This window comes from Chamaea fasciata, unplaced genomic scaffold, assembly GCF_029207755.1.
Source record: "Chamaea fasciata isolate MVZ Bird 193981 ecotype frontalis unplaced genomic scaffold, bChaFas1.0.hap1 SCAF_15, whole genome shotgun sequence".
NCBI lineage: Eukaryota > Metazoa > Chordata > Aves > Passeriformes > Sylviidae > Chamaea > Chamaea fasciata.
In genome coordinates this window covers 6,813,921-6,839,015 of record NW_027094100.1, presented here as the reverse complement: position 1 = coordinate 6,839,015, position 25,095 = coordinate 6,813,921, and the positions used below count along the sequence as shown (strand labels likewise).

General features: G+C 50.0%; 1 protein-coding gene across 1 annotated transcript in view; it reads right to left on the bottom strand.

Moving 5' to 3' along the window:
• Positions 1 to 25,095, bottom strand: part of JADE2 (jade family PHD finger 2) — a 71,300-nt gene that overhangs the window by 28,112 nt on the left and 18,093 nt on the right. Inside the window, 2 exon segments of the mRNA XM_066197339.1 lie at positions 7,537 to 7,706; positions 23,906 to 24,063. Of these exon segments, the coding sequence (XP_066053436.1) occupies positions 7,537 to 7,706; positions 23,906 to 24,063 (328 nt within the window).

The window sequence follows — 25,095 nt, the reverse complement described above, 5'->3', positions numbered from 1 at the left end:
TCAGAGCATTATTTTTGCCTTAATGGAGTGCCTTTACAAACATACCACCCAAGATGCACTTGCTCAACATGACTTGATGTGAGTATTAAACCAGTCCAGCAAGAATATCCTCCTCTTGGTCAGGGCTTGAACTCCCCATCTGCGACTATAAGCCTGAGCACTGGAGTGCCAGTCTGGAGTTACTCCATTCCTCCCAACATTTCAGGCTCTGCTCTTCTGGAAAGCAAAATGATCATCAAGGTGTTTCCAGTGCTTTTCCCAAAACACTTTCCAGAGCTGCCCTGTGCTCATGGGAGAGGGCAGGCAGAGAGCTGGCAGCTGCAGGCAACATGAGGAAGGAAAGGGAGGGGGTTTTCCACAGGAATCACGATTCTGACCTTGCCCAGGGTCAAGATCCCGCTGGCATTGCCACCGTTCCACTTCACGTCGACTGGAAAGAACCAGCACCCATCCCACCTCCTGAATTTTCCACCATCACCTGCTTAACCCCGGGAAGAAAGTTCACGCTGATCCCAAAACTCCTGCACCAGAGGAAGGCCAGAGCCAGCAGGAGAGCAGCCTGGGGGGGTTCCCTGACCAGCCTCAGTGCCGTGCAGCTGCTCCAGCAGTGCATGGGGAGTATGGATCCGTGCGTCCCGCACACAGGCACGCAGGCACTCTCACACTCCATTGAGGTGCAATTACATTAGGGATGCGTTTGCCAAGCGTCATCCCCAATACCTCGGAGCTTATTGAATTGACAATTGCACTTGATGGGGATGAAGCGATTAATCGTTTATGAAGCACTAAACAATGGGGCCTGGGGGTGAAGTGCTTTTTCCATTTGTGCTCCATTTATCTCCTTCTGTATCGCGTGAAGTTTGTGCTACTAAACTCCATTCGTAAAATTGTCATCTTTTTTGGCCGCAAAAACTCTCTCCTTATTGATCGTGGCCAGCTAAACAGCAAACAAAAAAGTTCTCCACCAAAACACTCCCTGTGTATGTGCACAAGTGACTCTATTATTGTCCCCAGAGAAGGAAAGTGAAGACACAGACAACTGATCTTGGCTACAATGAACAAATCCAGTGATGTCCACATCTGGGACTACCAGCTGGTCAGCAGACTCTACCTGCTGAGCTGGTTAAGGTGTGCCAAGGTCTTAGGCAAGAAAACAAAGCTTTTCTCCACAGAGAACAGCAGTGATAGCCATAAACGTCTTCAGAGTTTCTGTCTGGAGGGACACAGGCAGAGCTGAGGCTTCAATCCCATGCAAATACAATCCCAAAATATTTGGAGCTACGTTCAAAACACCAACACAGGAGGAGTATGTCCCATCACCCCTTCCAGGAGGCCACCCACACCCTTTCCCCATTAACACTGAGTGCATTAACGATGAAGGGTTTTGATGTGGCCACCCAGCCTCCCTGGAACACCCTGGTATTGCCCCACAGTGGGAAGGGCTGTAATCCAGGGAATGCTGCCTCCCACGGCATCTTTGATGAGAAAAACTGTCCCCTCTTTGCACAGGGCAGGATGCTGCAGAGTAGCACCTTCCCAGCTAAAGGAAGCACCAGAAAACGGGACTTGCTTCAGAACTGGAGAAGAGGTGACAGATGATGATGCACTACAGGAGGTCTCCAGATCTGATTCATGAAAAGAGAACATGAAGGAACTTTGCTTCAGGCAAAAAATTCTTCCCTGTGTGTCTGCATCAAGGTGTGCCATGATCCCTGCAGCTCCACAGCCACCCAGCATCCCTATCATCCCAGGGGGCTCCCAAGAGATCCAGCCCAACCCCACACAACTCAGCCCTTACAACTGCCCATACAGCACCTGAGACACAGAATTTTAACACTGTGCTACCCCAAAGGAACTGGGATTACTGGGCTGGCACTGCAGCCACAGCACCACGCCTGGGAGAAGTACCAGGCACATTCCTTTACACAACGCCGCCCTCCGTTATCATTGTTCCTGTAATATCCTAATTTATGTGGCATGAAGGAGCAATATTCTTCTGCTAAACAAATTCTCAGCTACCCCTTGTAGTAATGTGAGCCAACTCACTGCGAGGGGAGGAAAAAAATAGCTGGAGAGCCACCTTTCACAAAATAACGACCTGTTTCTGACTGAACTGTGCTGCACTAATATCAATTTACTGAAACAATAAATCCCTTCCCCCTGCGGAGAATACCTGGAGATAGAAGCAGCTCATGAACAAACAGCTATCAGGACTGCGGGCTGTGCCATTCGCTGATTCGCAGACTACAAACCTGGGAGTCTACTTTTCAGGAAATATATATAAATAAAAACAAGCAAAATTACTGCTTTTAAAAATTATAATGAAAAAAGGGAAAGCAATTGTGAGATGATGTAGGCTTGTCTCTCGACTATCTTTGAAATCCTGAGGTGAAAGGATGACAAGTCCCTGATGAGATGGGGTTTTCACACATGGTACAGGGACCACAGATTCCAGAGATCTCCTGCCAGCTCACTGGCCCTCCAGCTTGCCCTGGGCAAGCCACTTCAAACCTGCCTGCTCTGGGGACAGCAGCCACCCTGCCGGGCTGAGTGTCCCCCAGGCATCCTTCAGGGACATCAGGGGATGACAGCCAACCACCCAAACACCACACCAGACCACCTGGGACTCCCACAGCCACCTCCAGCTCACCACCTGCAGACACACAGCCCTTGGAAGATGCAGCAATTGTACATTAATCTTTTATCAATGTTATTTATAAACAGACCCTGCATGTAAAGTGTGACCAACACACAAACAGTGAACTGAGCATCCAGAGTGAAACCTCCAGACATTTTGTTACAAACACAGCCTGCTAATGCACTTAAAAGATTTACAGGAACCAATTATCACCCTTTCTGCCACCCACCGACATCAATTATTGCTCAAATTTAAGACGATGACAAAATGTTTCAGAAGCCACTTTAGAAGCTGCTGCCTCTCTGCAGCGATGCTTGGCTCTGACAGGGCTGTCCTAGAGCACTCCTGATGAAAGCCTCCTCACCCCATCAGCAGCAAAAGCTGGAGTATTGCTGGAAACTACCGCAATTACTGCCAGGAATTTATGGAAACAGCAAAACAAAGACTTCATGTAAAAACTGACTGTGCTGAAAATGTGGAGGGAAAATGTCTTAAGAGTCTCCCACTGATCTCCAACCCTGCTAATCCATACATTAATACATCACAGACAAACAATTAATACATTCATTTACACGTGGTATTGATTATCTGTATCTCTAAGGAGCTAAATAAGCTCAGCTCCAGAGGCTTGTGGTGTTTTACAGACGGGTATAGCTCCATGCTGACAGAGGGCAGGGTGAGATTGGATATTAGGAAGAAATCCTTCCCTGTGAGGGAGCTGAGGCCCTGGCACAGGTTGCCCAGAGCAGCTGTGGCTGCCCCATCCCTGGAAGTGCTCAAGGCCAGGTTGGATGGGGCTTGGAGGAACCTGGGATAGTGGAAGTTGTCCCTGCCCATGGCAGGGGGCTTAGAATGGGATGAACTTTAAGGTCCCTTCCAAACCAAACCATTCTGTGATTCTCTCCTGGGGTGGTCCTGCCCAGTGGGACATGGACACACGTTGGTGGGCAACAGCTGCCTGGCAACAGGCTCTGCCTGGGGAGTGCCAACTTGCTGCCTCAGGGTGAAAAAGGAGCTCCCAGAATTCCCAAAAGGATGCAGTGGGATGGGAGTGTGACACTCAGGACTGCCAGGGAGGGATGCAGCCATCCTGTGAGGAGCAGGACTGACAGCAGCCTCTGCTCCACTGAGCACATCTTGCCCAGGGTCCTCCACTGACTCCAGCTTATTTCACATCTACTTGACCAATCTCACCTCTGCCAAGGGAAGTATCATCTCATTAGCACACAGACATATCTCAAGTATGCAGTGATGAATTCCCCCCGGAGCTTCAAAAGCAATCCATGTGACCTTTGCATGTTCCTGCCATAAAATACCAGGAACACCTCCAGCTCCCAAGATAGAAGCTGTGGTGGGCATATGTGAGCAGAATACACCATATGGATTAAGTCAAGGGAATACTTAGAAACTTCGACTCTGCCTTCAGCAAAATTGATTCCGACAACAATTTTAGCAATTTCTTGAGGATTTTCCGTGTGTTTATGAAGTGCCGATCACTGCAAAAGGATCTTTCAGCCTTGGTCTTTGAAGTCTCTCTAGCTCCACTCTTACAAAGCTTTGGATTTAGTAGAGATCACAAAATACAGCATAAAATGTTAATATAAAAATGAAGACGTATGGCATGGCTCCTGTCTAAAAGGACACAGGCCTGTGCTGCCTGGGGTGGCACGGACATTAATCTGGCTCCGGGCTTCATTCAGTCTTCTTCAGATCCACTCTTTTTACAATCTCATTTTGCAGCAGCAACAAAACACTTAGGCATGCCTAAATACTGACTTCATCTCCAGCACACAAAGGTTCTTTAAACAGCACATTTCCATCGAGTACAGCAACAGCTACTGAGGCATCTTACTGGGGGGTTTAAAACTATTTAAAGCTGTTTTATGTTTAAAACTTTTGCTTTTCATGTAAAACTTTTGCTTTCTGAGCAATTCCTCTTAATTGGGAGAGGAGTCAGCAGGCAGAATGCAGAGAGCTGGAGCTATCTGGAGGTTTATCTGATCTTGGTGATAAAATTCCATCCCTGGGGTGACCTAAAAAGGATTGGAAAAGGCATGTGCTGTGTGCTACATGGACCCACGAGAGGCGAGCTGGATGATCTCATAGGTGTTTTCCAGCTCTCCTCCCTGCACATCCTCAGGCACCAGTCAGAGATCAGAATCCTTCTTTGTCATTAAATATTTTGGGAATGACATACCGTGCCCCTGGACAGCCCAGTGACAACAGTTCAGCCAAACACCCTTGAGGAATTTAAACTTCTGCCTACCTCCTAAATTAATGCTGGGAGATAACTCCGACTCCTCTGAATGGGAGGAGAGGCTGCTGCCATGTTAATGATCCTGGAGATTAGCAAAGCAGGTTTGGAAATCTCAGCGAGTCATTAACGGTGTCATTAACGTCAAGGGCTTCCGGCAGAAAACGCTATTTATGGACTGCCTTTGGACCAACCCAGGCAGCTGCAATCCTCTGCCTCGGGTGGTGAAGGGCACCCAAACACCAGCCCGGCTTTTCCCACCTGGGAATCAGAGGGAGCAAAGCCCCAGCTCTGGCCCAGCCTAGGAGCTGAGCAGCAACAGATTTGCTACAACAAATCTAGCTTTCCTCTATGAGCACCCAAACGCCATCACTTCCACGGGCAGGAAGATGCCTGATGACCTCCAGTCCCCACAGCCGGCACAGCTGCCACGGGTGAGGTGACCGTGGTCCTGCAGCCAGGAGCATCAGCTCCCATCCTGCTTCCCATCTGCCAAACCCCCAGCTCCCCACAGCATCAGGGATGGGGTATTAATCAAAGCCGGATCTCTTCCTTTCCAAGTCACTGGAAAAAAAGTACTAGCCCTTGCACTGCTAGAGAAGTTGGGAGGACTGAGGAAGGGGGTAAGAGAGCAGAATCTATTGGGCTGAAGCTGGATTGGCAGTGGATTTCACATGCCAAACACTGGTTTTCAAGGCTGCTCTCTCCCTGGCATTTTTAAGGCTCAGCCAGTAATGACAGTGCTCCCTCAGTGACAGGAAGGGGCAGGAGAAGCAGGTGATGGGCAGTGACGTCCTCTGCACTGTCACTGCTGAGATCACCTCAGTCCTTATCACCACCTAGAGCTGGTGATGGCAGGAAGGCTCAAGGGCTTCCTCACCTGGTTTCATCCAGCTCAGACCTGGACAAACATCTCCTTGGAAAAGGTGACTGGCTGACAAATGATGAGATGGAGGGGAAAAATGCAGCTTGCTCAGAATGGCCGAGGGTCTGCAGCAAAGCACTGCCTGTGTCCTGACCTGGGATCCCCTGGGATGCTGAGGTGCCAGCCCACCCACATGCCTGCATGGAGCAGGGGTATGGCTGGCTCCCCTCCTAAACTCAGCTCACTCCCAAGGCAGAGCTGCTGGAGAAGCTGCCGCTCTACTGCAGCACTCACAGGTTTGGCACGTGCCAGCCCAAAGGTGACACAGGGACAGCCAGCAGCCAGCTCCTGGCCTGGGGCGGGGACCTTCCAGTATCTCAACCTTCCATCACAACAGGAGCTCCACATCTGGACACTGCATTTGAAACCTAATACTTTGAAGAAATAATGAAGCAAGGCAAATTTAATCCAACTGAGCTGGAGAAGCCAAATCTCTGCCCACTTCTTTTCTAGAGACTAATGAAATACACACAAGGGGAAGTGGAAATAGAGACAAACCTTCTCTGGAGCCCAGAGACACCTCTGATGGCCATGCAGCTGTGGAGATGGCAAGGGAAATGTAGTAGTGAATACACTGAAGGCACAGTGAGGTCAGAATGATGCCCAGTGTGGTAGAAGGTAGTTCCTTGATGCAGCAACAGCAGATGCACAGGGTTAGGAAGGGTGGATCCTCTGCAACGTACCTGAGCAGGACTGAGGCACTTGGCTTTATCCAGCAGCACCCTCTGCTCTGCCCAAGTACTTCACTGTAGCTGCCAGTGCCTCAAAACCTGCACGTGCTAATGACAGAGCTGAGGCTGCTAATACAGGACCAGCTTATGAGGGCAAATTGACTTGTGACTTCTCTGTGATGCTACAGGCTCCACAAGAGAGATTATGGGAAATCCAACATACAGGATACCTACACAAGATAATCAGACAAACTGTGAAAGCAGCTTCTACAACCTTCTCAAGGTCATGGTAACAAAATTTCATTGTAAATCATGAGTACACCAGAAGAACAGATCTTCCAAAACCATGATCAATCAATGTCATGGCCAACTTCTGAGCTCACTAGTGCTCCATGCAAGCTCATTGAACTGCATCTTCCTGATCTCATCCTGAATCCTGCTGCAGCCCTCAAGCAGCTGCCTGTGAGAGCCAGCACAACCCTCCTGCTCCATCGTGCACTATCCCATCTGCTCAAGCACCTGGTAAAATCCTTTTGCCCACTCTTGAAAGGCCTTTGCCACCAGGACTAACCCTTCATGTAGGCACGCTTGAGCCTGCACTGACCTCACAAGGTGAATGCTTTATTGAGGTCTTACTCTTACCTGCAGAGCAGCAGCCACACCACAGCAACCCCTCCCTAACAAGGACTGGAAAATCCCTCCACAGTCTGGCAGGACTACACACCCATGGGACTGTGCCAACGAATTTGCCCAGTAGACCATGTTGTGCACTAGTGCCAATGGTCAAATTCCAAGCTCAGGTACTTGCACTAGACCAAAATCCACTAAAGGATTTGAAGAATGTGCAGTGATATAACAGCAGTGATGCAGGCAGTGTTATGCTGTGGTATCTAGAGATGCCTGAAACAGGAAACAATCAGGACCAGTATTTCTGACATTTTTTTCTTCAAGGCCTTTAGTTCCACATGTTCACTCAAAAAGCCTGAATGTCCACTGTGGGACACCCAGGCCAGAAAGAAAAGAAAAAAAAACCCCCAGCAATACTCACCCATCTCCTTGAGCTCCATGTTAACAAGTTCCAACCAGCAGGCATCGAGCTCATCCAGGTCATAGCGGCTCATTCCTTGCAAGTAAGTCCTTGTAGCTTCTGAAATCTCAGAGCCAGGCAGGCTGCTCGGTGAAACCTGTGAAAGTGAGTTCTCCAGCTGGGGGATGATCCTGGAAGAAAAAGAGGGGAGGTTAAGAAAGAGCTACAACTCAGAAAAATATTCTGTTTCTTGCCATGGAGGGTGAGACCACACTGGGTATCCCACTCTGTGAAGGAAAGCAAAGCCACTGCACCTGAAGTCAGCCCATGGGCCAGCAGGGACAGACAGACCCAGCAGAGCAACTACAGCAAAAGTGTTCCCATTCATCTACAGAAATTAACTCTTTACATGAGAAAAATGAGGTGCAATGGAGATGATGATCCAAGTACTGACAGCAAGCCCCCCAGCCATTAACTCCTCCATGAACACCTCCAGTGTGCTGTACACTGCAGTGCCACATGCACACTGTGCTGGGCAGCACTTTGGCACACTTGGTACTGGAGAACATCCCATGGTGGCCTGTGAGATTAGTTTCTGAGTGATCTCTAATCACAACCACAGGGATGGGGAGAGGAGCTGCCTCATCTGGGCAAACTCCCTGTACAGAGAGCAATCAGGCACTGGCTGTCAGCTCTTCTGCCTTTCCTTGGCAACTCTGCAGCAATATGCATGATACTTGCCATGCACATGTCAACAGTGTCATGCCTAATGACATGCAAGCAGAGGACAAGCTGGAAACGAGAAGCAGCCTGTGGTGTCAGCTGACAGATCTCGACAAAGTTGGGAACTGGAGCTTGCTGCAGTATTTGCACAGCTCACATTTCCTCCCCTGAAATCCACCTCCTGGCACAGATAACAAGCCAGAAAGATGCTGCAAAGAAACAGCAACCAAACATCAACTCGCTGCAGCACGTCAGCCTCTACCAAGCAGTTTCTCCCCACGCAAAGCTGGAGGACCCAGCCCTGCTCTTGCACCAGTGCCAGCTGGTATGGCCACTGATCCCTGGAAGACTTTTATCTGCCTTCTGTCCTGCTATGTAAGCTAATGTCAGAGCACTGAGTGCCTTGTGCTCTGTGATGTGTCTGGGGCAAAGCCATGGTGTCCATCACATAACCAGATGAACTGCGGTACCAGATGCTCCAAGGTCTGTATGTGCCAAGGAAAGACACTTGAACCCAGCTGTCCTTGGGAATGAGACCCCACCTGCCTTGCCCAAGGTCAGGAAGGAAATCTGTGGCAGGACAAGAAAATGAAGCATCTACAGACCCAGTCATGTAGTTTAATTGCTGTCCTCTGTGGTCACAAACACTGGAGGTACTTCCAGAGCCATCAGCAGGAGAAGCAACAATTTATGGCTCAGAGAGGGAAACACCAAGAAATGGGTTCTTATTATCCCTTTTGCTTTACTTTCCCCACCAGTAAATTGAAAATAAAATGTGTCCTGAGTACATCTCCAAATTTAAGTTCACCAACTAAAAAGAGCCACATGGAAGGACAGTTCTCAGTCCCCATATTTTAAAACAGTCTCACTGTAATCTAGGACAAGACTTGGGGATTCACTGATGTCTCTAATGCAGACAGCAATAATTAACACTGAAACCAGGCATGCTCCAGCCAGATCTTCAGGACAGGCATCTAAAGAGCTCCCAAACCCCTAAAATCAGAGAATCACAGAATAGATAGGTTTGGAGGGAACCTTAAAGATCATCCAATTCCAAACCTCCCTGCCATGGGCAGGAACAACTTCCACTAGACCAGGTTGCTCCAAGCCCCATCCAGTCTGGCCTTGGACACTTCCAGGGATGGAGCAGTCAACAGCTTCTCTGGGCAATCTGTGCCAGGGCCTCCTCACCCTCACAGGGAAGAATTTCTTCCTAATATCTAATCTAAATCTGCCCTCTGTCAGTTCAAAGCTATTCCCCCCTGTCTAGTCACTACATACCCATCTAAAACCTCACCACCTAGCCTTCCTTTTAGTCCCTTTAGCCACTGGAAGATGCTATTAACAGAATACAAAGCAGGGCTGCTGGTGCAACATGCATTGGTTCACGTCAGACTGAACATCTCCTTCCCATGAGCCCAAGTCCAGGTCATCCCTGCACAGAAACAGAACCTTGGTGTGGGAGCAGCCAGGCTGGGCACAGCCTTGTTATGGGAGAGAAAAAAACAGTCCTCCACCTGCAATGAATATTTCTGTTGGGACGAGCTGCCTGAGCAGGCACGAGATTGGGGCCACAAGCCTTCATTAAGCCGAGTTACACAAGCTGCTCACCCAACAGCCCCTGCAACAGGTGATGCTCCGGCAGCCAGCCAGCCACGGATGCCTGGGATGGCAGGAGGAAAGAGCTGCTATTTTTACCCTGGCATAAAATTGCAAAGATTAATGCTCTGTGTACATATCAAAGGAGTATCCTGAAGAGGTCATTTACTGTATTGACAGCACTGAAATGCACTCGCTGTGATAAGGATGCTGACGTGACTGGAGCAATCCCTCGGGGTTATCTCACACAGTGCACACCACACTGCCCGCCAAGAGCAGTGCGTGGGACACAGCACCTGCCTGAGCCTGGGCATGTCCACTCCCACCTGGGCACACAGCCTCCACCTCCTTTCTGCAGATACCTTATGGAGAAGTTCTGCTGAACCTGATGCTCAGAGACACGAGACAAGTGACTCGCCTCTCAAGTCATGCACCTGCTTCCCCAGTGCTCCCAATCCCCCCAAAAAAACCTGGATCCATGTTTAGACTCTCAGGTCTTGGATTTGCACAGTCCTGGAGATGCAGAGATCACAGGGAGCTCAGGGGCTCACTGATGGTAACAGCTCCACCAGCACTTAATGTCCAGCTTTTTCTGACACTGTAATTAAATGCAGTTTGCTTTGGTTTAATGGGAACTGCCACTTACAGAGTGACATTTTGCCTCTCACCACGTCACTGATGATGAAGATCAAGGTAATGAAGATACAAACATCTAACGAGCTCACCAGCACTCTGTTAAAAGGTTTGGAATGTGCCAATGAAGTGATGGCAGTTGCCTCTGCCCATCTGGGAACACAGGGATCAGGGAGGGATGATCAGGTGCTGCAGCACTCAGCAGCCACTTTCCTATGAGGAATAAGTATTAATATGAAAAGTATCTTCTTAAGAGGATCACTAGATTTTACTTTTCAAGTTTCCTCCCCATAACCACATGCTGATCTGGCAGCATGGGCTGGGATCCCCTGGAGTTAATTCAGGCTTGGGGATGCTGGGACATGTTCGTGCCATTTTATCACCATTCCAAGTATCAGCAAACAGAGAAGGTCAGAAATGAAGAAACTGAAATAGCTGGTAAATTTTTTTATACAGTGAGAAACTTGTATAACCCTATGAAGGTTATACAAGCTTCTCACTGTATAAAAAATAAAAAATATACCTGCTGGAAGCCTGGTCCAGATTAACTCCCTGACTCATCTGCAGCACTCGGTTAAACACAAGGGGTTTATGGCTTGCAAACAATTCAGTAAACCCTAAGAGAGCCTGTGCCTGTTCCCCTGAACATTCCTCCCACCCTGAGGGGAGCTGGAGGCTGTCAGATGCTGAGGCTCACAGGGGGCATCCCAAGCCTCTGGGAAGCCCAAGCAGGATGCAATGCCCAGAGGTGCACAGCCTCCCACTGATTCCTGGATTTGCTTTGGTGGAAAAAATCACATTCCTAAAAAGCAGCCCACTCCTTCCTGACACATGCTAACACACCTGCAAAGGGCTTCTTGGTGTAGAGATATAAAGATCAGTGACTGCAGTGACAGTGCCTTAGGCTAGGAGTAGCTTTGGAAGGAAGAGATCCTACAGTGTAAGACAAGAGAGCAATCCTTTGGGAAAGACCATGCCCTGCCTCACAGCAATACAGGAAACAGACCAAGCTGGGCACCCTTCTTCACCTCCAATAGCTCCAAGGCACTGGAGCCCAAAAAGCTGCAAGCTTTGTGCTGTCCAAACACTGCAGCTGAGACACAGCAAGAAAAAGGGAACAAAGCACAAACACTGCCCTCACCAGAGCCCAGCCCCCTGCTGGGCTCCAAGAGCTGGGGATGCCATCAGGGCTCCCCTTTTGTGCAGGGACAAGTCTTAATCCATTGGGAAAACATGTTTCTGAACAGCTGCTCAGTGGACAAGGAAATATCCAGGCTGGGTGATGAGGAACCTACACATGAGCCACCAACCCACCCAAATTCCCTGCGCCATCATGGCAAAGAATCACAGAAGCAAAGCCTCCACCAAGAGCCAGACCATTCACAGAAGCTCCATCACACAGGAGGAGCATTCACTCCAGCCAGCCAGAGACACAGCATTTTTAAAAAATCCTGTATCAATCAAAGGCTCATTTAAATGAAGGGCTGAAAATTGGGATCAGCCTAAAAATCACAACAAACCTGAGGCCATTAGTCTGAAAATGGGTCTCAAGAGCACTTGAGGAAAAGGAGTATGTGGACCCCAATACTCTTGAGGATCACATCTATCCCCGGAGAAGATTACACAGTAATAAAATATACTCAGCAAATTCCCATGGTTAATCATCTCCGTAAACTGAATGCTTCACTTGGCTGAAGGGAGAAGGCTTTTTTTTCTATATGCTCCCTTTTAATACATCAGATAGAAATAATTAATCCTGCATAGTGTTTCTCATCTAAAAATACTTAATTTTATTACAACGAAAGCTTTAGCCAGTCATCTTTTCTTTACCTCCATTCCAGTCTAAATTAGTCTTGTCCAATGTCCATAAATAAGTCAGCTTAGGAAAGTCAGTGGAAAGACAGGTCTGCCAGCAACCTTCTGTGGATGCTGATACTGCTCCAACTGCCAGCCCTGCTCATGGGGGAATTCTGTGGCACACAACAGCTTTAAAAGGGCAATTTAAAGGGAAGATTTTCACTTTCTGTTTATTAAAATACTATCTAGCAGGCCCTTTGGACCAGATGCCTCATTTTCTTATCAACTTAAGCTAACAGATCTTATAGATGCTATTGCCGCTCAACAGCAGAGCAGAATTTAAGAATTTAAGTTAGAAAAAGTGCCTGGGGGTATAAGGGTGAAGGATGGGGCTGGAGATAGTGGTGGATGGTCACAATAATGAGCCACAACCCACACACAAAGGTTTGTGACCCTCAGCATACCCAGATTTACTGACCATGTTACTCCTACTTCTTGCATTTTTATGGCTTCTAGAGTAAAGGCCATAAAACCATGAGCCAAAAATTATACTCCCAAAGCTGGGTTCAAGGATGAAAGGGAACACCAAGAAGATAATATATGTTTAGGCTTTAAATTAACTGGCCTGATGTTCAGACCTGCATGCAAGCTGGCCTGACCAGCTGGATGAGCCTAAAAGCGTCTTTAGGATCCAGGTCTGGTTGCTAACAGGTACCTGTGCACTTCAGCCCTCCCCTCCTCGGCTGAAGATGCTCCAGGTAAGATCCAGAGCACCCTGGTCACCAGCACAGAGAGTTCAGAGCCCTGTGGGCACCCTGCTGTCACCTCTGGCACAAACCACCTGACACCAGAGCCCCTGGACCCTGCAGGAGGGACCACGGGTACCCAGAGTCTGTCAACACATCCTCCTGTGGATGGAGAAGAGAGGGCTGGAGGCAGCTGGTCCCAGAGGGAGGAGAGAAGTGACACAGTGTATCTCAACAGGCCACCGTCACCAAACCGTTTTATTTTCAAACAAACAAGAACCTGAGCAGAACAAGATGGCACCGCTGGGACCACTTTGTGCAGAAAATAAATGATTTGCAGTATTTCCTTATTGGCTGCTGGAGCCAAAACCCCCTCAAGATTTGGCAATAGTCTCTGGAAATCCGAGAAAATTCATCATACGTACATCAACAGAGCAGCAACGGGAAGGGGAACCTGTGGGTCCGGGAAGGGGAACCTGTGATGGCTGGTAGCCTGGTCTGCCACCCAATCTGCACCATCTGTAAGCTATCTTCATGGCAGGGGCCGTAACAAGCACATTCCTGGCAAAAAAAGGTTGATGGAGGGCACTTAACATCAACCCTTCCTGTGTACACCCACGTTTGAGCAAGCAGCTCAGTGCCACCGTGCAGTTTGTCCCCAGCGCTGTTGATGGGCACAGTGGGCAGCTGGGCTGGCACTGCCCTTTGCTGTAACCTAAACCTTCCTTTAAGTGCTTGTCCCAAAAACCTACCCAGGCAGTTACACACATAGTCCAGCCACGAAGCTCTAGCCAGCTTTGGCTGCTGTTCTGAGAGAACAGAGCAGCTGAATTTGGCCCCAGGAGGCTCCACCAAGCTGCAGCAACAGGAGCAGCTGTGCCCAAAACACACCCCCTGACTGTGCACAGGCATCGGTCGCCAGTGCTAAGCTCTGTGAAGGTCCCTTTGTGTTAGCCAAGTGGCAGAGGGGATATTCAGGAAGGGGTTAATGCTGCTTGCAGCAGCGTCCTGCCCTCCGGGTACCAGCAGCCAGTGAGTGCAGCTCCAGGTGACGTAATGCCTGGGTGGCTGTGAGCTGCTGCACTCCCCAGCCCTTCTGCTGGGGAGGATGCGTCAGGGACCCTGCTGTCCCCTGCCAGGCAGGGACCAGCCCAGCACAGAGGGACCCCGCGTGTCTCAGGGACCCTGCTGTCCCCAGCCCAGCACAGAGCGCTGCAGCTACGGCCACCGTCCCTTCAGCTGCTGCCCTTGTCCTTCCCAGCTGGATTCCGACACTCGGCGCTATCCAGTGAATATTAGAAATGTTCACTATCAGCCTTTAAAGCATCCCCAGCCATGGGGAGCATCTGATCCGTGAGCAGCACAGCACAGCTCTGCAGGGCACAGCCTCAGCACATCAAACTCCTCTCGGCTCCGGGACCATTCACGGGCTCTCTTTGGGCTTGGAAATCCTCCCATGACAATCCCATTTCAGTGCAGAACGTTAAGGATGGGGTAGGGTGGCCCCTCCCGAGCTGATGACAGTTTAGGATTTACATAGGCAGGTTCTGGAAGTTTTACAGAAATGCAGCTGAAGCTCCCAATTACAATTAACAGGTGCAGTAAGAAAAATGCTTTAGTTGTTCCCTCCCCATCTGAAATCTCCTTCTGTAACAGCCTGTAACCATAGTGGGTCCTTCCAGGCCCCTGGAATAACATAATCCTCTACGGAGAAAGTGATTCACTCTTCTTTGATGTGATAAAAAGAGGAAAACAAGTGAACAGGAGGCACTAAACAGCCATCTTGTGAAACCCAGAGAGCTTTTCCAATTCCATTTCTGAGCTGTTTATCACCACATAAAAAGCCTGATACCCAGAAGACTAGAGAAAGACCAGTGTTGATGTCCCTGTCTTTCTCACGCTTATATTCCAGGCTAAATCTCACTGAGATTTAGCTCAACAAATGAATTATTTAAGTTGCAACTCTGATTCAGTGCCCAGAGAATCATTTTGAAGTAGATGGGAATAGGGACCTGGTACAGAAGAATTCAGGTGCAGAGCAGTGTCTACTTTCCCAAGGCAGAGGAGAGCACCACAGCACAGCTGGGTTCATCTCCACAACTCCTGTCAGAGGAAAACCACAGCTGCAGGGACACAGCAATGGCTGGGCAGTGGTTTGCTGGTGGGCTGACTGAACAACAAAATGCAGATGTTTTTCTGGTTGACTAGACAAAAGCAGTGTCTGGGCTGAGAGCAAAATACACACATAATTTCTGATGCTGTGCAAGGATCTTCTCCATATTCCTTCCCCCTTTTCTCTCCATGCCATTCAGCTCTAACAGTGGGGTTGAAGGCAGCAGGGGGACTTGTGCTGGGAGGGGACACAGCCTGTGCTGCTCTTCTGGCTCTGAAACCCAGCAAAAGGCAGCAGCCTCCAGTGCCAGGGTAGCTGCACAGGATGCTCACACAGCACGTTCTCCCTGCAGGCAAGCAGGGCAGAGCCAGCTCCAGCACCCACAGGTGCTGCTCTCCCCCTTCTCCCAGAGCATCACTGACCCACCTGGTGGCCCTTCAGGGACCACGTCACACAGCAACCTTCTCCAAACCCAGCCTGCAGGCTGCCACTATTCCGCTCATTTTCATTTAAGCAATATTTCAATTTGTATTAAATATTCAATTTAATATATGTCTTGGAACTGCTACTAGAGAAGCCAGGGACACTTGAGTGTGTGTTTTCTGGATACAAAAAGACAAAAAAAATGTTGATTCTTTATGTAACTTAAGCCAAGATACTAACATTAAAGCATCTGGAATTAATTATCCCAGCCAGATAATGTTTCCGTAATTACTTCAGTAATGCAAACAGCTCCACTTGCCTTTGTATCCACCTACTAATGGAGACCAGAACCAGCAGACATGAGCAGTGGTGGCAGCTCTGCACCTGCCACGCTCTGAGCATGAGCCACAGCAGATCAAGAACTGGACAAATCCCCCTGACACTGTTACTCACAGAGCTGAGTATGGGAAAGCTCAAAACACAGACACGGGCACAAAATGACAACTCCCACCCAGCAGCACGGTGTCTTCACATGGGTCTCCTTAAAGAAACCCAGGCCAGTGAAGGGAAAGCTTTGAGGAATTTGAAAAGGCAGCATCCAGACTCTTTTAATGTGTTCTGGATCACTGAACTAAGGCTGAACCCTGGAACACATGAGAACAGTTCTGACGCTGAGTCACTCGAGGCAGCACACAGCCCATCCCAGAAAGCAAGGAGGATCCGTCTGCCTCTGCCACCACCACGTGCAGCTACGCTTGTTTGGGTGCACTTCATGAAACCTCAGAATGGTTTGAATTGGAAGGGACTTTTAAAGGTCACCTAATCCAAACCCCATGCCACCTTCAACTAGATCCGATTTTCCAGACCTCCTTCAAGTGCACTGAAAAAAAGCACCTGCCAGCTCTCCACCCCCTCCACGAGGTCCTGGCAACATAGTGACGCTCACTTTCCAGCAATACTTCCCCTAAATTCAGCAGGATTACCCACAGCAGCACCGAGAACTCAGCAGCTATTCCTGCTGCTGGGCTATCCCGCTCCTCCCATCACTCCGGAGAGCACTTAAAAGTAATAGTTCCTTGCATTGTTCAAAGGGGATCCAAGGTACACTAAATCCCTAAGAGGTGACTTCATTAGTGCTGTGGTTGCAAGCCCAGCAATCAGAGCTGCTGGGGTTTGCCTGGCTACACACTAAATCCGTGGTTCTGGATGGAGAGCAGAGGCAATGGAGTGAGATGTGGAGGCTCCCAAGGCTGTACCAAACCAGAGTCGGTCCCAAGAGCTGTAAACCTTGTTAAAGAGCAGCAGGAAATCAAGCTCACTCATTCTATACGTTTGCTGCTGAAGTACACTTAACTTTCTGTGTGCTTGATCCAGTATAAACCACAGGCATCCACTGGGAGGATTAGCAAACATTCAAAATAGAAGTCCAAGTGGCTCAGAATGAGGTAAGAACAGGCTGGATTAACACGTTTCCCATAGCAAACTAATAAAGGTGAGGACTTGCTGAAAGCCCACACAAGAACTTGTCAAGCAGAGAGCAAACCAGAAATGATGACAAGTTACAGGCAGGGTAAATCACACTTGCTCCTTTGCGAAGCACTCGCAGGCACTGGGCATGAGCCAACAACCTCCTGCAGCACCAGTCCCACCTTCTGCATGGCCCAGACCCTCTGCTGCCCTGGGTGTGATTCATCCCATCCTAAACCAGGTACCTGAAGCGCTGGCAGGACAGATCACCCTGTGCCCAGTCCATCTCTCCCCACTGTCTGCTGGGACAAGGGTTGCCTGAGCAGATCTGACTGGAAACCTCCCTCTCCCAGTGCCAGAGCTGGAGACAAAACTCACTGATTATTTTGCATCACTAGGATTACTTTGCAGCCCTGGATCAGTGCCACTGGCCAGCCCATCCTCACCACAGCCAGTTGTGACTGTGGGGGTCCCCAGGAATGGGCAGGCAAGGAGCCTTCCTCTCCCCACACATGGCCCAAGGCTTGTGATCAAAACATTTGGGCCTAGAGCAATTGGGATTTTCATTTCTTTTGATCAGAGCACAGTCTCCGAGGGAAATGTACATGCATTTCTGGAGCATACCAGAACCCAGGCATTATTCAAGGGCAGGCAGCCACAGAATGGGGATAACCAACGCAAGAAATAGCCCTTTGTAAAATTGCCAGCATGCCATCTGCAAGCTCCAAACTCACACATTTTTCATGATGAGCTGGAGGGAAGGGAAAAAAAAAAAAAAAGGGGGGAAAAAAAAAAAGGATTATGTTAAAAAAAAAAAAAAACTCCGCTCCGAAAGCTACTCAAACTGCTGCAGAATCCTGCCTGCCCCTTCTGCAGCAAAGCCCAAGGGAAGCAGCTGATGAGTCAACAGCCAGCCTGCGTCGCCGACCGAGGAAAGGAAGTCCAATCTCACCACTCGAGAACAAAGTGTGCTGGTTCATGGAGTACACACTGAGAACACAGCCTCGGGAAGCGCTCCCCGAGCTGGGAGCCGCAAGGATCCAGCCTGGCTGCCGGCCAGCCCTCCCTGGGGACAGGGAGAGGTGACGTCCAGGCATAGCTGGGACATCTGCATCGTGCCACCCTGCTGCCAGGCCAGCCTGGCCACCTTCCCTCAGGCTAGCACGCTCCACACTGCAGCAGAGACTGCCCTGGAGGGATTTTCTCCCTTTGCTGGAATCGCCCCCTCACAGCACTGGGGGTTCTGGGTGCAGCACCCAGCCCTGTGAGGAGGAGCTGTGTTGTCTTTTCACTGCAAGATGGGGGCAGGGATGTGTCCCAGTCCTACACCCACTACTGGTGCACCAGTTCAGTCTTCTCCCCACCTCAGCACACTCATCTCCAGCACTGCTTCCCACAGACAGACCTGCTCCGCGTGCCTCCTCCTCCAGTGACACTGTTATCACAAAACCACGACCTGCCAGCTACTACACACCCTTGGGAAGAGCTGCTGGAACTCCTGGAGACGTGGGGGCAACTCCTTATGGGAGTCCAGTGAAGAACAACACAGCTCAGAGGAGATGAACACCGACTGGGCTGTGCCACACCAGCACGATCCAGCCCTGCAGCAGCTGGATGTGCTCCCAGCAGCACAGCAAGGAGCTGCTTGCCCTGTGTGTGTGGCCATTAGAGAAGGGCAGAGGGGACTGAGGGAGGAGGACAGGACAGGGACACAGCCACCGTGCCGACGTGGCAGACGGCGTTTGCGCTGCAGCCGCCGCCATCGCCAAGCTGGTACTCGCCGAGGTTGCGCCTTCCTGTTACCACAGCACTTTCTGTTTTCTGTTAAAACAGGGCCACAGCGACGATGCAAGTATAGATCTGCAACGCCAAGAATATCTGGGAAGCCTGCCAGCAAGAAGCAGCCTTCCTGCTCGTCCTCCCGCTGTGTGCAAATTCACAGGAAACAGAATCTACAGCACATACTAATGTGGCTTAATGTGAGATCCAAGAGCCACCTTGAGATCCTGCTTGCATCCCTGTCAGCCTGGGGAAGGAGCCACATGCCAAGAACATTAAATCATTAAATAAAGGAGGAAATAAAACCTGCGCAAGGTGCATAAAATCCCACGTAGGTGCCGCTGCTTTACAAAGTGATGCTCCGCTCTGCAAGCTCAACACGTTGCCAGCATCACCACCACTAGGGAGGGACAAGCCCAGGTCAGGTCCTGGCACATCCACTGGTCAGAAACGGCTTCACAGCCTCCTAACAGGCACCCATATCAACCAGCAAAGTCCATGTCCTTTGGGGTTTGTTATGGTGTGCCTCTGGGAATACAAGCTCATCTGAAACATCTTCCCATTTACAGCAGAGAAGGTACCCAAAGCTCTGATGCTCCCAAACTGCTGATAACTCTCACCCTTACTTCACCTTGTTTAATCCTGAAGCTGTACTGAGATGAGCCAACTTTGCATCCAACATCGAACTACACCCCACACCAGACTGGGACCTTGTATCTGGCTCTCCTCGTGCTGGAAACCTCTGTGCCTCTGTTTACACAACGGTAAAAACTGCAGAGCTCACACAGGGGGCTGTAAGGCTCGGCTCTGGTTCAAGAAAGCCAGTGGAGATCCTGCCACTGTGGGCTCTAGCAGAGGTGGAATACACAGTACCGCTGCGATGCAGGGTCACCACCACCCACATGGCCCACCCTGCTGGGCGACCAGGAGACACAAGGACAGGGATGCCAGCCTGCCTGCTGGAAGGGAAAGCTGCCCTGACTACTCACTCCTCTGATAGCTTCCATCTGACTGGAAACGGCTTTTATCACCACACAGGAGCCCTGCAAGCTCCGGGCAATTCTCAGGCGTGTTGCCATACAAAATAAAACCCTTCTGAACAGCCATGAGCCAGAAGTGACTGTGGAGAGGAAACAGCTGATCTCCTGTGCTGCCTCTGATGACCCTGGCACCCAGGTGGCTGCCAGCAGCATCCTCCTGGGACAACAAGCTATGCTGCACCTCTTCCTTCCCTGCTTTCCTCACAACTGCACTGCAATTTGTACTAACCTAGAAAGGACCCTCGAGTTTAAGGTGGCTCTTAGTGGAGGCATTTTCAGACAGCTGCTTTCTGGGGAAAGCATTCCTTAAAATACAGCTCTTGCCTTCTGCCTCACCCCCAGCTTTTGACATTTTACAGCTCCAGTAAAACAAGATGTTTTAAAAATCTAATTTTGAGCTTTGGAGGCACAAAACCTAGCGGCAGGGCGCGGGCAGGGAGAGGCAGTTTCCAAGCAGCCAGGCAGGAGATGAAAAGAGCAGCAGTGGCTGCGTGCACAGCACCTTTCAGAGGACAGGATCCATCTCTGGAGCACAATCCACTGCCTGCCCACGGCTCAGCCCAGGAAACAACTCCTGAGCAGCAGCACCATGGGCTGGCTGTTATTCTGCAGGCAGTGCTTGTCTGCACACCAGCTCCTGGGGCTCTAGTGCCTTCTCTCCAGCCCCCCCACCTCCCTCTAGGAATTTCACATGGAAGTGGCTGTCAGAAGTGACAACATCAGGACTGGATTAGCACAGGCATCCCTCCCTAAGGGCAGGATGCTCTGCTACACCTCTGAGATGGGGGAATGCAGAGCACTGACAGCGAGGAGGAGCATCAGCTGCCGGGCTCCACATTTCCAGCCTACAAAAAACATCAATGCTGGGACGTTTTTTCAGCAGATTAAAGGATTTTGGATTGTCCACACCCAACACAGAAAGGATGTTCGGTTTAGATGAAATTTTATGAGTAGGGAAATGAACCGTCAGTGAATCGATTCGCTCTCCAAGCCACAATAGAACAGGGAAAAAGGAAAGTTTGGAAGCAAAGGAGGAATGTGATGCTGAGGTCATGGGGCAGCAGCCACAGGGTGGGGGGCAAAAACAGCAGCTCAGGCAGGACCAGCAGGGTGCCTGCTCCTGGGATAGAAACTGGGGTAAATTAAAGTAATTAAAAAGGGGAGGCAAATGGAGCTGTAACGCCTTTTAAGGCTGCTCTCTTAAGGCAGATGAAATAGAGTCATCTCTTGTGAAAAAACCTCTGACATTTCTCCAAAACAGGGCAAGATGCAAGAAGGGGTTGTCTAACCCTGGAGATAGCAAAATGACTGCAGTCTGCACTGTCCCTGGCAGCCCAACACTGCCCTTTCCACCTCCCATGCTGCCCTCTCCACCTCCCATTCTCACGTCGGTGGCCCAGGTGGGAAAACCTTGAGGGCAGGGATGCTTTGGGAGGGAGAGCTGCTCAGCAGAAGCACACTTTGCCTTCTGGCGTGCATGCTGTCCTGATTAAAAAAAAATCTGGCAGTGTCACTGCCTGCCCCCTGGGATGAGCATCATGGCTACAAACCAGGTGCAACCATTAACACTGCTGTAAAATGAGCTCTTCACTTCACTCCCAACACATTGGGGAGAGCAAAATATCCCAAACAGGTGTCTATCCGAGGACAAAGCCCTCCAGGCCATCCTTGCTGTCCAGCCAGCAAAGAGAGATGGTTAAGGCAACTGAAACACAGTGCAAGACAGAGCAACAGAGAAAAAAAAAAAAAAAAAAAAAAAAAAAAAAGAAGAGGAAGCTGAAGCTGTGGGCAAGCAGCACAACCTCCAAGCAGCCCAGGAGCAGCCTGGGATGAGCAGGGCGTGACACAAACTAGAGGGGCTGCAGAAATCCACCTGGGATTAGCTGGGAGTGATGGAGGCAGCAATGAGTATCTCTGAGAGGTCACAGAGAATGGGTCAGATTTTAGAATTACAGACTGGCTTGTGCTGCAAAGGACCTCACTAGTTCCAGTACCTGCCATGGGTAGGGACACCTTCCACTAGATCACGTTGCTCAAAGCCCTGCCCAGCCTGGCCATTCTTCCAGAGATGCCACAGCTTCTCTGGACAACCTGTGCCAGCACCTCACCACCCTCACAGGGAAGAATTTCTTTCTCGTATCTGTTGCTTTAAAAATAAAACAAACTCTTTATAGAGCAAGGCTCGAACTCAAAACAATGCCGAGGTACTGAAGAAAGAACTGGAACTATTTCAGGAGGCAATTCATCAAGGATTATGGAAAAGTGCCAGTTTTGAGAATAGTTAGACAAACAAAATAATCCCAAGAATTAGGAAATTCTTCAGAGGATAACCTGACACTGGAAGTGAAACTTCACACTCAAGGTGATCGTGCAGCACCACGATGTCCCCTCTTGAAACCACAGGGGGACACCAGCCATAACATTGTGGTGATGGGGGTGCCAGAACAGGACAGAGTGGGATGGGAACCTGGGAGGGAATGACCTGCTCCAGGCATTGCTTTAGGAATATCCATCTATGAAAACATGCAGCAGAGCTGCTCCAGGACCCCCAAATCCAAGAGCTAGGAAACAAGCAGAGAGGCACATTTCCAGCCTGTCCTGCACCCCAGAAGCCCCTGGCTGTGAGGTCTGGGATGCCAAATCCCACTGCTGGGAAGCAGCACTCCTGGCTCTACATGGGCACTGCCAACCCAGACAGTGCCAAGCCATCACTTTTGGGCTGGAAATAGCCCCAGCACGAGCCCTCAGCTGGGAAGCAAAGCACTGGTGAGGCCAGACTGTGGTTAGCTATCAAAGACAACTAAAAAAAGATATTTCACACACAGGCTTTTTTTTTTCCCCTTCTCTTTTTTTTTGGTTGCATTTTTTTTTTTCCCAAGGATTAAATCAACTCAACAGCCCCCTTTACAACTTCCCTTTTGATGTATTCAGACTCATTAAAGTTTCATTTCTTTCTCTGTTTTCCCCGGGGGAGGAAGGGGAGTGTACACAAAAGTTTATTTCAGAAGCGGGGTCGGCAGCTGCAGCAGCAGCAGCTGCTGTTGCTGTGGGACAAGCGGAGCCTCCACCAGCCTCTGCTCCATGCCCAAATCCCTTGGTGAAACACATCCCCTTGCAGCCACCCTGCTCCCACGAGCAGCGCCAGCATCACCCTGGCATGATGCTTCAAGGGTGTTTCTGCAGGATGCACGCACGGTGTCACACGTCACAAAGGGAACACACCAGAGATGCAAAGCTCCTGTAAACCCTGTGGGGAGTTTTGGGTCTGATCCTGCAAGTTTTCAGATCCAACCCTGCAAGTTCTGGGGTCTCTTCTCAGCCTTTTCCATCCCCCCCACTAGCAGCAGCACCAACCTTTCCCCCACAGCTTTGGCCAGTGCCCTGGGATAATCCCCTGCACACGTCAAGGGAGTAGCAGCTCCCCCATGTTTCCTTCTCGCCTGAGCAGCTGTTTAAGTGTCTATTTTAAAACTCAGTTCCCTATTCTAAAATAGCTAATGAGCCCCTGATCTCTGTTGACAGACGTCGCCTCTGCAGGGTCTGGGAGATGCTTCTGTATTTGCTGGGCTCCTTTTCCCAAGCCCTGAATCTCAGCATGCCCAGCACGTCTCCAATCTGCACAAACATGGTAAAGAGGGAAGTTTTTAATTGAAGGGCCAACTCCTGCTCTCCTACCGTAAAATACCAGCAGTACAACCACGTGCTCACAGACAGAGAAGCATCAAGCAGCCAGGCAGAGGCTGGCATTCTGGGCGGTTTTCTGTTGTTATTTTTTTATTGTCCCTTTGATTTTATCAGATCTTTTCAAAAATTTCCTGACCAAGAGCAAACAAGGAGCTGTCCCAGCTGGCCACTGCCCAAAAAAAAAAGTCACGTGCATGAGAGGGACTTTTCAGGATGTGGTGGGAGGTCCCCGTGCATCCCTGCGCAAGCCCAGGATCCTGAGCATCACCTTTATGGGCTCTCTGAGATGGTGTGCACCCCACCAAGGCAGAGGGAACTCCACAGACAGGACCAGGCAGAGGGGGCCCCGTGGACAGAAGCAGATGGAGGAGACCCTGCTCACTTACCTGACCACAGGTTCAGGGATGGCCTCGGCACTTGCTGGCACCTGGACACCCTTCTCCCACTCCTGCCTCCAAGGGTCAGCCAGGACGTAGTACTCGTCAGGACTCAGCTGGAAGGAGTCAGGGATCTTCATTGCTGTTATCAGATCCGTCCGGAAAACCTGCACCAGGAAAGAACCCAGCCTGAGGGCACAGGTCTAGCAGAGGATGGGGGCACACGTGCCCAGGGAGGGTGTCCTTGGGAAACTGCCCCCAGGGGACTGCACAGGGGGTGTCTGCATCACCAGTGGAGTGGCTTCAGGATGTCAAGCCCCTGCAGGGTAAGTTTAGGGCAAGAGATCATGGCAACAGGGCAGGGACTCCCCTCCAGCCACGCAGTGCCAAGAGCCCAAGCCCTGCAGCTGCAACCCCTTCAAGGTCCCCCATACTAGGCAGTCAGGAAATCCAGCCACAGGGGACAAGATGCAGACCAAAAATTAGCTTGAAACTGAAGAAACAGGCTGCTTTATCCCAGGGGATTGATGGTTTCAGCCCAGCCACACAAATCTACTCAAAATGCCAAGGGATGTACAGCAACTGGGCTTCTCCAAGGCTGGGATGGATTAGGCCACAGGCCATAAGAAAATCATGTTCTTGACATGAATGAAGATGTGGGAAACACAGAGTCACTTTGTCCCAAGCACCTTCATATCCTCCTCATGTCACCTCACCATCTGGAGCACCTTTGTGTCCCCCTCAGGTCACCTCACTGCCCCAAGCACCTTCACGTCTCCATCACATTACCTCATTGTCCTGAACAGGGACAGAAAAAAACTGTAGACAGAAATTATCCAGCTAAAATATGATCCAGGTGCTGCTTACACATCCACAAACACAGGTTTTTTCCTGACTCAATAAATCCCTTGTGGGAACAACACTGGTCCCCTCCTGCAGGAAAATCCTCCAGTCCTTCAGTCAGTGAATGGGCTCATTCTCCATCTCACTTCTGGCCCTGCAGCATCTTCTCCCAGTATACAAGGATGAAAAACTCATTCTAAAAATATCCCTCACGGTAAGTGAGGTTTTCCTTCCAGAGGGCTGCCTGACAGCAATGATTCGAGCAATCCTGCTTCTTGCAGCATAAAAATAAATCGTAAATGAAAATGGATGATTTCTCCTCTTTACCATCTGCTATTAGCTGGAATAATAACTGC